The sequence below is a fragment of the Zalophus californianus genome, chromosome 1, assembly GCF_009762305.2.
Source record: "Zalophus californianus isolate mZalCal1 chromosome 1, mZalCal1.pri.v2, whole genome shotgun sequence".
Taxonomy (NCBI): Eukaryota; Metazoa; Chordata; class Mammalia; order Carnivora; family Otariidae; genus Zalophus; species Zalophus californianus.
Genome location: NC_045595.1, coordinates 54143155 through 54159207, shown reverse-complemented (window position 1 = coordinate 54159207; position 16053 = coordinate 54143155). Strand labels below are relative to the sequence as shown.

At 41.3% G+C, this 16053-nt stretch overlaps 2 protein-coding genes across 6 annotated transcripts in view; one reads left to right on the top strand and one right to left on the bottom strand.

Moving 5' to 3' along the window:
- IFT122 (intraflagellar transport 122) overlaps window positions 1-5021 on the bottom strand; it is a 68889-nt gene extending 63868 nt beyond the window's left edge. For 4 of the 5 annotated variants that reach the window (XR_003518028.2, XM_027583743.2, XM_027583744.2 and 1 more), the window contains exon 1: window positions 4827-5021. Coding sequence is in view for 4 of the 5 variants with exons in the window: in XM_027583743.2 (XP_027439544.1) it covers window positions 4827-4867 (41 nt within the window). In the remaining variant the exon portion in view is untranslated. The remainder of the gene's footprint in view (window positions 1-4826) is intronic. The other variant, XM_027583746.2, reaches the window with a different exon arrangement.
- A 129-nt stretch (window positions 5022-5150) lies between these two features.
- Window positions 5151-14289, top strand: MBD4 (methyl-CpG binding domain 4, DNA glycosylase). Its single transcript, XM_027583748.2, has 8 exons — window positions 5151-5444; window positions 6459-6689; window positions 7104-7942; window positions 10517-10591; window positions 10669-10803; window positions 11439-11588; window positions 12091-12194; window positions 13109-14289. Exons 1-8 carry the CDS (start codon window positions 5347-5349, stop codon window positions 13184-13186), a joined length of 1710 nt encoding a protein of 569 aa, XP_027439549.1. The 5' UTR covers window positions 5151-5346; the 3' UTR covers window positions 13187-14289.
- Window positions 14290-16053: the final 1764 nt, after the last annotated feature.

Sequence of the window (16053 nt, the reverse complement as noted above, 5' to 3'; positions counted from 1 at the left end):
TGATAGAGAAGCTGGACAAGGGTGGGCATCCCTCTTGATGGAAGCAAACACAGACACTGAGTTCTTCAGCTTCCTCCCTATTACATGGTAACAGATCTGGGCCTATCAGATCTGGGCCTTATCATTTCCGGCACTTTCTTTCTCTGAGCCTAGGGGTAAGTATACTCAGTGTGTACCACAACCTGAGAAGCAGGGCAGTAAAGTGAAAATTAGAGGGACCTGGGTCCTGAAGAACTGATGTCCTGTTCGAGCACTCGTCCTCACCTACAAAGCAGACTAGAGAGCTGCCCTCCCACCTCTGGGTGCATAGGCCACCTTGTGCAAGCACCTGACACCTGTGGGTTGCTATGATGAGGTACCAGATTTTGGGGAATCTGCACCTCTTTTTTATAGTCATCCTTGGTCATGTGGCTTCCTTTCTGCATTGTAGATAATCTAAGCTCATTAAAGTGCTTCTTGTGGGGATCTTCTTCATAAGGATCATTTTGGGTTGAATTCTCAGAAAACCACTTGAGTGTCTGATTTGGGCCAAGCCTTAAACTGTCTTACTCTCAGATGTGAAAATTTTCTCTAAATGTCTTGAAATTTGCCTTCCTAAAATATAACATAATGTTCAATTTATCCCAATCTAAACTCTTAGTGCACTTAGGATCTGTATAATTCATTGTAGCTCTGAATTCTATTACCTTCTATATTTCAGTCTGTTTCAAATACTATCTTAATTATAATCATGTGTAGTTTAAGGGCAAGGACCCTATTTTAGACATTTGTGGGCCCACCATGCATAGCATTGTCCTAGACACAAAATGAATATAATCAACAAACTATTTTATCTTGAACCCCTCAGACTTTAATTACATCATGAGACTGTGAGACGGAATAGAGGAAACCTCATTTAAAATGGAGTCCAGAGGCCAGAAGGGAGAGCTCTCATGGGGTCCTACTTGTTGGCAGCCCCCCTGAAGAACCAACAGGAAGAAGCCTATACCTTATTCTAGATAAAGGAAGATTTTATCTTGTCCAGCAACAGCCCAGCCAATGAGAGACTGTCACAACTCAACCAATGAAAAGCCACTACACTCTGAACTCCCAGTTTACTCCAATGGACTTTTTGTTTATAATGGCCCCTCCCAACTTCCTTCCCCCTTTCCTCTACAAAAGAGGGTTCCTCTCCTTTGTTTCTGGAACTTGCCTGTGTTTCACCGTAACTTTCTTCTCCCAAATTGTAATTCCTCTCCTATTCCTGAATAAACCCACTTTGCTGGTAAAATAACTGGCTGTTTTATTTTCAAGATTGACAAGATCACAGAAACTCAGAGACCCTAAAATTTGTCAGGTAGTCCAGCTCCCCCACACAGCAGGAATTCCCTGTAGATGGCCATCCAACCTCTAAACACTCCCAGGATTAGAGAGCTCACCAGTCTGCAGGCAGTTTATTGTACTAGAGGATGGCTTTCTCTCCCCACCATCTTATCTCCCCCTTTTACGACAAAGATACACTGTCAAATTCCACTGCAGAAAGACAGAGGGCAAACCCTGCAAATTGTCCTCTGCCAAACTTGTGCCCACCCCACTGTAAATTGAATTCCCAAGGTGCCTCTACAAATCCTGCAAAATCTGGCCCAGCCCCAGTTACTTGCTTTGAATCTTAGGCAAATTATGTCACCTTGCTACTTCTCAGTTTCTTCGTCTGTAAATGGGGTAACAATTACAACCTCACAGGTTGTTGTGGAGATTAAATAAAATAATGCACGTAAACACTATCTGGCCTATAGCAAGTACTCAGTAAATACTAGCTGGTGTAATTGGAGGGTAATAGCAGATGCTGTCCTGATTGGAATAAGGCAGGCTAGCCAAATAAGGCATCATGGTTGAGGTAAACCTAGAACAGTGCTTTTAAGGAAGAAAGGAGGGAGGAGTTCAGGGACACCTGGGTGGCTCAGTCAGTTAAGTGTCTGCCTTTAGCTCAGGTCATGATCCCAGAGTCCTGGAATCAAGTCCTGCATCAGGCTCCTTGCTCAGCGGTGAGCCTGCTTCTCCCTCTGCCTGCTGCTTCCCCTGCTTGTGCTCTCTCTCTCTGACAAATAAATAAAATATTTTTTAAAAATAAAGAAAAGAAAGGAGGGAGTTCAGAGAAGAATAAGAGCATTTGGGAAGGAGTTTTGGATAGGAAAATGGAGTTTTCAGCTGAAGTGGAAAGCATAAATTTAAATGTTAGCAAGCAGAAGGTGAGGGGGGAGGATAAGCAGGACGACCTAGTTAAGTGCACAATCTGATGTGGAAGGGAACTGGGAGTCAATCTAGGGTTATGGGAAGTAGAATAATGGATCACAGCAGCAGGACTCAAAAAAGAGAAATCCTGCTACCATGTGAAGTTTAGACTGGAAGTCAAAGAGCAGACCAGGAGACAGTGGCTGGTTCAGTTGCGGAGGACTAATCTTAAGACATCTGAGATCTCTTAGTTCCACTATCTCTTTTTTAATAGTTTTTGTTTTATCTTATTCTGGGCTTCCAGCTGGCATATATAGCTGCCATCAGGATTGCTGGTCTGTAGAATCCCTATAGTCCCTAATCTAATAAGTTGTTTCAAACCTATAATGAGCCCAAACCCAAATAATCAATCTAAACTCATCATTCATTCATTCACTCACTTATTCATTTATTCACTAATACATCTATCCATCAAATAGTCACACCAACCACTGATTTGTCTAGGTTCTGGAATATGCCTTAGAAATGAATAAGAAGTAGCCATTGCTTTTAAGGGGTTTATAGTCTTCCGGGATAAACAGATGCGCAAATAACTCTTTAAACTAGACAGATATTAAGTACCACAAGAAAGGAATGAACAAAATTCTATGCCAGGGGTTGAAAACTGGGAGCAAATCAGGCAGTATCTGGCCAGCAAATGTTTTGTTTGGCCCACATGGTGTTTTATTTCAGTTTTAGATTAGTTGCCAACACTTAAAAATTAGGGCATTTCACATAAAAACCCAAACTCATAGCTTCTGGTAAAAACAGGAAGATCTGAGCACACTAGGCCAAATTCCTGCAGGGTGGTAATTGGCAGGAGCTGAGCAACAGCTGCCCTTTTTAGGCAGAGCATGAGCTCTCTTGTTTGCCACACTCCTTGCCACTCTCTTTTACTCTCCAACATGAAAGTCAAAGGTGCTAGTTATCAGCAGCTTGTGGTGGGTACTTTCATAATAGAGTTAAGAAAAAAGTAAAAAGAATTCTTTAATTCATTTTTTATTTTATTATTATTTTTAAGGAGGCTCCATGCTGGGCATGGGGCCTGAACGTGGGGCTTGAACTCAGGACCCTGAGACTGAGAACTGAGCTGAAATCAAGAGTCGGACATTTAACCAACTGAGCCACCCAGGTGCCCAAAAAGAATTTTTTTTAAACTCAAATTTCTATTAAAAGTAGAAGTGAAAGATAAACTGGTAGGGCTATATGTTTCAAGAAAAGTTGGGTGTAGAATAGCATACTACTCCTAGGAAAGACAGACAATATCTTGAGTTTAAGAGGCAAATAAACATCTCCCATTATATTGCCTGCCTGACTCCTGCAGGCATTTGGGTTCGCAACCTCTGTAACATGAGGAAAAATTAATGTAGTAGCTAACAGTATTGGCTTTGGATTGAGGAAAAAGCTGGCTCCACCACTTACTTGCTGTGTGACCTTGGCAAATTAGTTACCCTCTTTGTGCTTCAGTTTCCTTTTAAGTAAAAGAGAGGTAATTACAGTAACTAGCTCAGAGGGCTGTTGTGAAGTGACAATGAGATAAAAGACATGAAGTTCTTAGCCAGGGCCTGGTGGGTAGAAAGCATTAGCTATTACTAGTGCAGACTACAGAAGAGAGAGAAACCATATCCGAAGGGAACATTACAGAATGTTTATAATTTCAATGTAAGGAGATGAGGAAAGAAAGCATGCTTTCTGACACAGACATGAGAAGGAATGTTAAAAGTCCTATTCCAGGGGCCAAAACAGAGGCTGCACCAGGAAGCTGAAAAGATCAGCTTGGAAGATTTTTTAGGGTCAGGCTGAGGGGAACTATCCAGTAAGTCAGTATTTCCCCCAAATGTTTCATTGTATGATGGATTTAGCTGATAAAAATGGAATACGACATTAACATCGACTCATAAGGCGAGAAAATCATTCTCTTTTGATTCATTTTCAAACCTTCTAATTAAGGATAGGAGAAAAGTCTTGCTCTGATGCTATCCACCTCAAGCACCTCTCGGACCACACTTGCTAAATATCCAGTTCTTCAGGACAGTAGACAAGAGGCTTAAAGGGTTCCTAGCAACAGTATCTAGCTACAACTTAATCACACCGTTTTGTTTCTCCCAACTTTGAGTTTCGCATTTATCTCACAGCAAGTGATACTCACGTTCAAATAAGGAGCAATAAAGTTGCCTTGTAAAATCATAAAGTGTAAAATCATATTTGCATGAAAAATCAGTGAGACGATTCAGAGAAAAACGCCAAGTTTATGTGCATGTGGCAAAAACTGTGACGTTTTTGAGAAACACTGTCGTGGGTAGTGAGATGAAGCCAGGACGGATTCTGTGTAAAACCGCCTCGACAGCCCACTACCTCATCCATGGTAAACCCCCTAGCTCCCTCTCCAGGCCTCAGTTTCTCCATCCGCAAAAGGGTGGGAGGGCGACCCTGCAGTTGCTAGACCTAGGGTTCAGTGTCCTCAGCCAGGGCCGCAGGCCCGTTGCCCCTGGCAACCACAGGGATTCCCGCCAAGGTTCCCGCCATCCCCGCCAGGGCTCGGCCTCCCGCTCCTCCCGGACTGCCCGGCTCCTCACCACTGCTCGGCTTTATCTCTCCACGTCAACACGGCCCTCATCGCGGCTTCCCTCACGCCTCAGGCCCCTCCTCCCGCCTCAGCAACAGGCCCCACTCCGCCAGCCACTTTGGTTACCTGCGCTACCCCTGGCAACACACATGCGCAGTGAGCCTCGTGCGCGCGGCCAAATTCCGAGTGCGCAGGCCTAAAAGGCAGGGCTAGGAAAGGAGCAAAAGCGAAGGTGGAACGGAGCCTAGAAGGAGTCTGCGCAAATATGGCGCGCGCGACTGGTCGGAATGGGCGGAGGGCGGTACGTCTTCCTCGACGAAGGATTTGATTGGCTGAGCCGTGGAAATGGCGGCTGTGGACACCTGGGTGGCTGGAAAGCTGCTGTGGAGTCTGACAAGCTTTCACCATCTTCGGCTCTTGATTTCAGCCTAGCGTTCTGAGCTGAAGAAGTTTTCGCATCTGATTCTGCTCCGCTCCTCCGGCGTCCCACCCTCTCGGCCATTGCTGCTGTCGAAGCCCCCCTGAAGGGCATGGCTGGGATGGAGAGTACGAGCCTGGGGGACTGCGGAGCTGCCCCCTCGGTCACCTCCAGTGAGCGCTCAGCCCCAGACCGGCCTTGTGATCTCCGGCAAGTTATAGACCCCTTTCGGGACTCACTTTCACCATCTGTAAAATGGGAGCGGGCTGGGGTGGGTAGAAGGTGGATGGGCCTTTCTAACCTAGGATCGACAGATCTCGAGACCCATAGGGTTAGTTACTTGGAGCAGTGGCTGTAGCTCAGGAACCTCTTGCAGTGGGTTCAGTCAGCCCTGGGGTGCATCCTGCTTCGTTAGCTGGAATGACGAAGGAACTGGAAGGAGCAGAGAGGTTTTGTGCAAGGGGTGCAAGGAGAGGTCAGCTTGAGCAGGAGGATCCTAGGAAGACCTTGGAGGAGATGTCATGTTAAGCAGCCAAGAGTGCCCCCAAAGTGGGTCCTATAAGAAGTTACAGAGGCGGAGTGCCGGGGTGGCTCAGTTGGTTAAATGGCTGCCTTCGGCTCAGGTCATGATTCCAAGGTCCTGGGATCGAGCCCCGCATCCGGCTCCCTGCTTGGCGGGAAGCCTGCTTCTCCCTCTCACACTCCCCCTACTTGTGTTCCCTTTCTCGCTGTGTCTCTTTCTCTGTCAAATAAATAAAATCTGAAAAAAAAAAAAAAAGGTTACAGAGGCAGCCACAGGCACGTATCCTGTGGCCAGGGCCTGGTGCGTAGTAAGCATCACTTATTTGGGGAGAAGGAGAGTGTCTCACTGACTCTTCTTAGCAGTTCTGTTGATCCCAGGTTAAGAGCTCGTCTATTGGTTGATATTTTAATTTATGCCAAGTGTCACCAGAAAAATAGCCCTGCTCAGTAATTAACAACAACAAAAAGTTTCTAGGGAATAGCTTGATCTTTTTGTTGTGCAGAGACTTCCAACCCTTTGTAACCCATGTTGAAGGACAAGAAGATATTTACATAGCATAAGACTGGTCGGTACTGATTTTAATCTCTCCTGTAGTGTAAATTTTAGTCCATATGGTTCCTGCTCTGTCATGGATTGAAATTGAATAAGCAGAGGAAAATAAATTTTAAATGAGCTGATCACTTGTACTTTGTTTTTTTCAGCGAGGAAGATGGTGCTCTGGGATCGGAAAGAGTGGGAGAAGATGAGAAGCAAGCGGTAATAAAAAGCAGCAGTGAGTGTAATACCCTACTGCAAGAATCCATTGCTTCTGCTCAGACTGGTGATACTACAATGACAGAATGCCATAAGTCTGTCCCATGCGGATGGGAAAGAGTTGTGAAGCAAAGGTTATCAGGGAAAACAGCAGGAAGATATGATGTATATTTTATCAGGTGAGCATGCAAGGCGGCACAGGTAGTGCAGCCAAATCATTTTATCTAGACAGGTATTGGGAAAGCATCATAGAAATCTTGGCTTTTTTCTGTTCTTACCAGAAACCATTATAGATTTTCTTCCTTGAGTGTCACTGGTTAGTTATATCAAGTGATTTGGGGACACGTACATATATCTTCTACTGCAAACTGTTGCCCTTAAATTTGTAAATTTGTAAATAGTTGTAAAATTATACTATCATAGAGGAAACTATTTAAAAGTACCACTTTATTACTTTTTTTTTATTATTTTAAATGACAAATACCCATGGCAACACTTGGAAATTATTAATTAAAAATCTGAAATATGGTCCAATTCTTTTTAAGGTCACTTTTATTTACTAGTAATAAGTTTTCTTTAATATCATTTTCTAGCCCACAAGGACTGAAGTTCAGATCCAAAAGTTCACTTGCTAACTATCTTCACAAAAATGAAGAGACTGCTCTTACGCCAGAAGATTTTGATTTTACTGTACTTTCTAAAAGGGGCATCAAGTCCAGATATAAAAACTGCAGCATCGCTCCTCTGACATCCCAAATGCAAAATGAAAGTAATAGTTCAAACCGGAACCTCAGGACACGAAGCTGGTGGAAAAAAGATGTCTTTCCTCTACCAAGTGGTAGTTTGGAATTGCAAAATAGCAGAGGACTGTCTAACTTTAAAGAAGATGAGGGCGTTAATGATGTTGACTCCAGAAAGGTTAGAAAGCCCAAAGGAAAGGTGACTATTTTGAAAGGAATTCAAATTAAGAAAACTAAAACCCTGTGCCAGAAGGGTCTTCCAGATTCTGCTCAAAGTAATAAGAAAAGAAAATCTGAGTATAAAAAGGCAGATGCTGAAAGTGAACCTGTTGTGCAAGAAAGTCAGCTTGATAAAACACTCTCCATTTCTGATGCTGGAGCAAGCAACAAGACCCTCAGTGTAACCAGTGAAGAAAAGAGGCTTGTAAAAGAACAATCATTGAGTTCAGGATCAAATTTTTGTTTTCAACAAATAACTTCTGGCATCATAAACAAATTAAGTTCAACTGAAGAAGCAGAACACAACAAGAATTGTGAGGAAAACTTTTTAGAATCTGAGGAAATAAAATCAAAAGTAGAAGTTGGGGAAAGGAAGGAACATTTGCATACTGACATTTTAAAATGTGGCTCTGAAATGGACAACAACTGCTCACAAACCGAGAAAGACTCTATTTCTGTGAAAATATGTCAAGGTATTCAGAGCACTAAAGCTGCTAATGAACACGTGATGAGTTTATACTTCCATATACTATATTTCATGCCTGTACCCAGTTAGGATGTGGGAATAGAACAAAGAAATAGGGCTAAATACCAGATATATTGTACCAGTTGATCCTATTACCTTATTTAACTGATCTTCAAACCCTTTCCTATGGTGTAGGTGGAATTGGCTGGCTACCGCCTTGCTAACCCCAGCTGAGGAGATTGTGCCATTTACAGCTGCTATCATCTCTCCCTGGTACAGTAGCTGGGACTCTCCTCAACAGTGCTTTCCCTTTCCATCTTCTTTCCAGCCAGTAATATTACAGCTTTAGGGAAAATGAAACGCTTCACTTGTGAAAAGGTTTGGGGAAGACTCCTTTTAATGCCTAAATGGGTTGAGAATAGTCCGTGTCTACTCTTTTGCACCCCTCCTCTTATTTATTCCTGATGTGTGACTTCTAATCTCAGTTTGTACATATCATAGTCATTTTTTTTAAAAGATTTTATTTATTCATTCATGAGAGACGGAGAGAGAGAGAGAGAAGCAGAGGGAGAAGCAGGCTCCCAAGGAGCAGGGAGCCCGATGCAGGACTCGATCCCAGGACCCTGGGATCATGACCTGAGCCGAAGGCAGACGCTTAACCATCTGAGCCACCCAGGCGCCCTTATCATAGTCATTTTTATCTTCTATTATAATGTAATGCTTTTCTAAAATGCTTTAGAGCTCTAAATAATTCAAAACTGTATTCACATTGTTCATCTATTATTTGTAATATGCTCTTAATACAGAATTCAGAGCTTAGCAGTATTGCCTTTATAATACCTCAGTGAATAAAAAATAAAAAGAAGACCTTTTGAGCAGCCCTGTATTAGTTATTCATTATGCCATTATGGTATAATGAATAACTCCTTTAAAGAAGAAGAAGAATTTTACTTAAAGTCCTGTCAGGAGACAGCCTGGACAAATTGGTGGAGCAGGGGGTTAGGCTTGATTTCTGTTCTCAGTTCCACTCATGATTTTATGTCTTTGCTGTGCCTGGAATTCCTTTACCTTTAATAGAAAATGACCATATATGCCTAGGAACTGCTTAAGAATTCAAGTCTCTCCTTTAAAGACTTTAAGCTTCTTAGAACTTTGAGGTTTATGTAGCTTTATTGCTAGTATAATGGACAAATAAAATATTAAAAACATCCTTTTGTGACCAAAACAGAAGTATCCTATTCATCCTATACATAAAGAAGTCTAGTTCTCAGCACAAGATGAAGTACCCTGAGTTTAAGAAGTGTCCAGTGGAATTGTAAAGACTTTCCCGTTGGCTTAGTTGGAAATTGAAAAGTAAACTGAGCTTCAGTCTCCTAATAAAGGATGCTAGTTAATAATTATTTATAGGAACCCACAGAAGAAATTATCATGTAACTAGTAAGAGTAGTTTCCTTTGACCTCTTTTTTTACTTTCTACTAGGCTTTGCCTATTCGAACTAGAATAGCAAAAAACAGTAGCTAATTATCTGGAGAGCTGGATACCTGTCCCAATCTATAATCAGTCCCACTTTCATTTGGGGATTGTTGTTTAATTTCTAAGCCTTAGTTTGTTTATCTGTAAAATGGAGGTAATAATCCTCACCAGTCCAGTTTTTCACATCAAGACTATTGCAAAGTAAAATGAGAAGTGAAAAAGATGGCTTCACGCTATGCAACTGCAAGGTATTATTAACTGACATTCAAATTTAGAGGGTAAGGTTATGGAGAGTACTAAATGTGATGATTTTAGAAACTTGGGAAGCCTGATAATGCTGGTCAGGTAGTCTTTGTTACATTAACTGAGCTGCTCAGTAGATAGTAGTCTCAGTATTCCAAGGTCCAAATCTTAGGTTTTTCAGTAGGTTTTGTTTTGTTTGTGTCCTTTTTTGTTTTTTAAGTGTAAAAATATTCACTGTAGAAATTTTGGAAAATATAAAAAATTAAAGGAGAAAAGAAAAATTAGCAACAACCATTATACCATTTTGGTTTATTTCATTCTAATCTCTGTTTCTCTTTTTTCTTTCTTTATTAAATTGGGATCATATGTAGACTGTTGCATTTTCACTTAAAAAGTTAAGGACATGGGGGAAAATATTCATGATATAGTCTCAAGATGTTTAATGATCACATTGTACAAATGTGTCATAATTTAAAATGTTCCATATTATTTCTAATTTTTTAGTACTATGAACTCTGAACATAAATCATAGAGTACTAGTGTAACAGAGTGGTTAAAGTTATGGACTTAGGAGCCGGACTGCCTGGATTTGAATTTCAGCTCTGACACTAACTGTGGGACCCTCGCCATGTTACTAAATTTATTTGTACTCACTCAATTTCCTTATCTGTGAGGTAGAAGTAAATAGTACATAGCTTGTAGGTCATTAGTGGGATTAAGTTGGTTAATTTTGTAAAGTGCTTAGAATAGTGCCTGGCAAGTATTAAATGCTTTATAATAGTAGTGTGTTGTTATTTGCACCCCTGAATATTTCTCTGGGCTAAGCCATAGCTTCTATAAACAATGTTAACTATTCCTTTTCAGAAGATACCATTCCACGGACACAAATAGAAAAAAGGAAAACAAGCCTATATTTTTCCAGCAAATATAACAGAGAAGGTATCCCTTTCCTAATCAGAAAATTAGATTTTAAATCTGTTTCAGGTGTTCAGCTCTGATACAGTGTGTTTGTTTAGCTCTTAGCCCCCCTCGACGCAAAGCCTTTAAGAAGTGGACACCTCCCCGGTCACCTTTTAATCTTGTCCAGGAAACACTTTTCCACGATCCATGGAAGCTCCTCATTGCTACCATATTTCTCAACCGGACCTCAGGTTTGTAGATTATTTTCATCTTTATCTTAGAGACAGTGTGATGAGGATAAAGGGCACTGGATTCATTAGGAGGTCTGGGTTCAAGTTTTAAGTTTGAGTCTGTGACCTCAGGCAAGGACTTTCCCTTTTAGCCCTCAAACTCTTCACCTATGAGAAGGTTAGACTAGATGACATCCAAAGCCTTTTTAAGCACTACAGAACAGATTGTCATTTATTTTCTACTTCCAAACTAGCTTTGGTCAACAGTGAAAATCAGTTACTTAACATTCCTCCACCCTCTGTCATGTGTAAAAGCGTTTCTTTTTCATTGAATGCTTTCTTTAATGTCATTGGCACTTTGTATTCTGTATGCTTTTATACTGGTTATATGATGACTGGATTATTTGAAAACTAATAATCAGGCGAGGCTAGGTATAAGTATGATTTAGCCATACTGTTAGCCAAATAGCTGATAGGTAGTGTTGACTTTTGACTCTGAAGGTGGTTGCCTTTTCAGGTAATGGCTTCTCCTCAGGGGTTTAAAAAAAAAAAAACAAAACAAAAACCCTCTATATGAGATTTCTAGATGAGGAAGTACTTAAACTTAAAAACAGCCCATCTGGAGGCTTGTAATCACAGTCACTTTTACTTCCCAGGCAAAATGGCAATCCCTGTGCTCTGGGAGTTTCTGGAGAAGTACCCTTCGGCTGAGGTAGCAAGAACCGCAGACTGGAGAGATGTGTCAGAGCTTCTTAAACCTCTTGGTCTCTACGATCTTCGAGCAAAAACCATTATCAAGTTCTCAGGTACTTTCCTGTATACCCAAAGGAAAGAACATAAACTGCTTATTTAAGAGAGCCACACCTTAAACTTTAATGTCCTTGCAGGCTACATTAATCGAGGTCATTCAGCTCAAGCACTGAAGGCATTTAAAAACAGTCCACTTGCCCCAAACCACAGTCCCTCACTGACCCAAGCAATAAATCTTTGCCCAGCACTGGGACAGGTCATCTGGGCAAGATTAGAGGAAGAAGTCAGTGAAGCCGAATGCCCTGTTGACTTTAAGGACTCTTTGCCTCTGTCTAGTTAGCACAGCACAAAATAATAACGGTTAGTAAGTGGCAGGTGAGAGGTTCAGATGGGGTGCTGCGGGAGATCAGAAGAGAGAGCCATCAGAACTGGGGTTGTTAGGAAAGACTTTTTGCTGTCCCTTTCTGTCATTCTCACCATCTAGCTCTGCATCACCACATATTTAGGGAAAGTATCTTTCTAGAGGCTGACCTGATCTGTGGGGTGTTGTATTTTCAGATGAATATCTGACAAAGCAGTGGAAATATCCGATTGAGCTTCATGGGATTGGCAAATATGGCAACGACTCTTACCGAATTTTTTGCGTCAATGAGTGGAAGCAGGTGAGACCCACTCTCAGCCATAACATCTCCAGCATGTTTTGTCTCTGAGGCAAATAAGTCCATCCTTAGAGCTGAAACTATTTCTTGGGCACAGTTTTGTTCCAAGCTTTAGGGGCACGTGGTGGCATGGGGCTATTGGCAGCAGGGAGAGGCTCCACAGATACTCCCAACTCCATAAAGACTCCTTGGTGTGGCCTCTGACTGACCTCGGGAGCAGTTTGTCACTTTTGGCCCTGTGCTGTCATTCTCATTCATGTGTGGTCTCTGAGCCTGACGTGATTCTCCTCCTGTCACAGTCATACTAGCCTTCAGAAATATACCACTGAAGGAAAGCAGGCAGGTTTGGGCTTGGAAGGTATGCTTGTTGGGTTTCTCCTACTGGTCTCAGACTGCTTTTGTGGTAACTGGGCCCTACTTCAGCTACCCAGTCAATTGAGTATGCCCTGCCCACAGATATCCAGAGGGTGTCCTGGCAGCGGTGGTACTGCCAGGTGGCCCAGTACACTGCCCTCTTGGTCTGTGACTCACCTTAAAGCATTCAGCCAGTAGGTCTGGCCAAGCCCATCCCTGCTCCACCATTTATTGTGACCTGAGCAATCCATGTAACTCTCAGGGTCTACAACCTCCTTCTGGAAAATGGTATATTAATACTTGACTCATGTTATCACCACCCCACATGGTAAGTCACGGTGAAGATCAGTACTAAATTGGAAAGTACTTTGTGAAGGATTACCTTAATGTAAGGTATAGTTTTAAGCATTCATGAATCCAGTTAGGCTAAAGGTTATAATTTTCAGGTATGCTATCATAAGGTATTGTTCCCCTACCATACCGTTAAAAAGCCCATTTAAAAAATGTTTTTCTGACAAACTTATATAAGGCCTCTGTCTCCTAATGTGTTGTATTTTTTCCAGGTGCACCCTGAAGACCATAAGTTAAATAAATATCATGACTGGCTTTGGGAAAATCATGAAAAATTAAGTCTGTCTTAAAATTCTTTGAAATCTTCAAACTCATTTTTTATACATTATTTTGCACTTGATTCTTAAGAGCTCCATTAACCACAACCAACTGCCTTTATGGGTATATAGATTGTAATTAGTCTAACTAGAAATTTAATGTAGGTTTTCTTAATGTGTGTAACACTGGTAGATCTTTGCTACTGAACGTACTAGAACATGTTTTGAGATTTTTTTTTTAAAAATAAATTGTTATTTGACAAGAATCCTAAAAATGTAAATGACTTTTCCAATAATAAAATGTGATTCGAAGTTGAAAAAAAAACTTTCATAAGTTCTCAGTAATACAAAGCAGATTTCTATCATTGTTGCTTAAGGAAAGATTGAATTTTCTGTTCTCTTTCTATAAAAATGGAATTACACAGCTGTTATATAAGATGCAATCAGAGAGTTTGCAGCCAAATATGTAAGAACAGATATTATAGGGTATGTTAGGCAGTTAATTTATATTTTTATATTTTACTAAAAAAAAGGTAACAATGAGATTCTTTTGTCATCATGTGTACTTGACGACTCTGTTTTAGCATCCATTTGATAACCTGTGAATATCTGCCTGCAGCTTTGTTTCAGAGTGTCAGCTTCTGGCTCATGCATTTTATCTTGACCCCCCTTGTGAAAGCTCGAACATTTCCCCATCTCTCAACCTGATGGAGGACAGGACCTTTTAAGTTTTGTATCCTTTTTTTTTTTAAGATTTTATCCATTTATTGGAGAGGGGGGAGAAGCAGGCTTCCCACCGAGCAGGGAGCCCAATGCCAGGGCTTGATCCCAGGACGCTGGGATCTTGACCTGAGCCAAAGGCAGACACTTAACCAACCGAGCCACCCAAGTGCCCCTTGTGCCATTTTTAATACAGGTATTACAATGTTGTAGCTCAAATACTGAAACATTTACCTTAGAAAGAACTCATCAAACAACAATAACAGAAAATCCTAAGTTGTTAAGTCTCATTTACCAATTGCCATTTTAAGGTATAATTTGAAAATTAAATTGATTGAAGAAATGAAAAATAAATTGTTGGGGGGGAAATCGGAGGGGGAGACAAACCATGAGAGACTATGGACTCCGAGAAACAAACTGAGGGTTTTAGAGGGGAGGGGAGTGGGGGGGATGGGTTAGCCCGGTGATGGGTATCAAGGAGGGCGCGTATTGCATTGAACACTGGGTGTTATACGCAAACAATGAATCATGGAACACTACATCAAAAACTAATGATGTACTGGGGTGCCTGGGTGGCTCAGTCGTTAAGCGACTGCCTTCAGCTCAGGTCATGATCCCAGGGTCCTGGGATCGAGCCCCGCATCGGGCTCCCTGCTCTGTGGGAAGCCTGCGTCTCCCTCTCCCACTCCCTCTGCTTGTGTTCCTGCTCTCGCTCTTTCTCTGTCAAATAAATAAATAAAATCTTAAAAAAAAAAAAAAAACTAATGATGTACTGTATGGTGACTAACATAAAATAAAATAAAAAAAATTTTTAAATTAAAAAAAAATAAATTGTTAGGGAAACTATCTTTGTTGTCGGGTGGAGTGCGCTCTAGGACAAGTTGGTTGTTTCCACTTTAGCGAGCTAGTTTCAGTTTTTTGAGAGAAAGATGGATTTTGACCAGAGAATGGGAAAACTGGCCATATCCCCCCCAACAAGGCAAACATCCACCTTATAACTTCCCATCACATCTTTAACAGTCCTCAACATAGCATTTACTAAATGCAAACCCTGTGTTGGTGAGAGACACAAAGATGAAAAGGTTCTGTAAAGGGGTGCCTGGCTGGCTCAATCAGTAGAGCATGTAACTCTTGATCTCGGGTTTGTGAGTTGGAGCCCCATGTTGGGTGTAGAGATTACTTAAAATAAGATCTTTGAAAAAAAGAAAAAAGGTTCTGTAGAGACATGTGATCACAGGGAGAGAGAAAGACACACAAAATAATGGAAGGGAACAAAAGGGGTAAGTTGTAGGGACAAGATGCCCAAACCCTGCAGGTAAGAGTATAGAGGGCCCTCTGAAACGCTGGGCACCAGCTGGGACTGGGGGCTAAGGCAAGCTCACCAAGCCTAGGACATCAGGCTAGGGCCTGCGGTCGGATACCCTGGGGAGTATGAGCCTGTGTGGACACAGCAAGGGAGCTCCAGCCGTGGCCATATCTGGCTTTTCTCCTTTGCTGCAGGTGAGGTCGCCTGCCCTCTGTACCTGTTTCCTCATCTCTTTCAAAAGTGATAGTGAGGCTATCACCACTCATAATAACTTACACGATTATAATGATTATTGAGTTAATGAATGTAATTGCTTAAATGGAGCCTGGCTTATAAAAGTGCTGTTACGACTTTAATATTGGCATCTCTTAAAGAGAGTGTTTAGGGGTTCTCAGGTTAATTCAGGTAAAAGAGAAAATACATTTTGTGTTTTTTAGATATGTGTGCTCTTCTGTTTTAGAGATTTGAATGACTAGTTTTTATGATCAAAATCTTGTTTAAGAAGAAACTTTCTTATCGTCTGTCCCTTCTTTAGGATATCTATGTTCTTAGTATTAAATAAATATAAACAACTTAAAAAAAATAAAAAATAAAAAATAAAAGTGCTGTTAATGTGGCTCCTAGGGATGGTCTGAGTGACTACCTCAGGTTGAGAGGGTGACAAAGATAATGCAATTCGTTGAAGATGGTACCTTATGCAGACTGAGTGCTCAAGTGTTTTTTTCTTAACTTTTTGAGACAAAATTCACATAATATAAAATTCATCATTTAATCCTTTTAAAGTATACAATTAAATGATTTTTAGTACACTCAGCAATGTTGTGCAACCATCATCACTAACTCTAAAACACTTCCAATCCGTTAAGAAGAATCC

Excerpts from the sequence above, each read along its gene's own strand:
- MBD4 (XM_027583748.2), top strand. The coding sequence starts at position 5,347 with ATGGCTGGGATGGAGAGTACGAGCCTGGGGGACTGCGGAGCTGCCCCC. Across the intron at positions 5,445-6,458 it reads GACCGGCCTTGTGATCTCCG|CGAGGAAGATGGTGCTCTGG; the intron begins GCAAGTTATAGA and ends TGTTTTTTTCAG. Across the intron at positions 6,690-7,103 it reads TATGATGTATATTTTATCAG|CCCACAAGGACTGAAGTTCA; the intron begins GTGAGCATGCAA and ends ATCATTTTCTAG.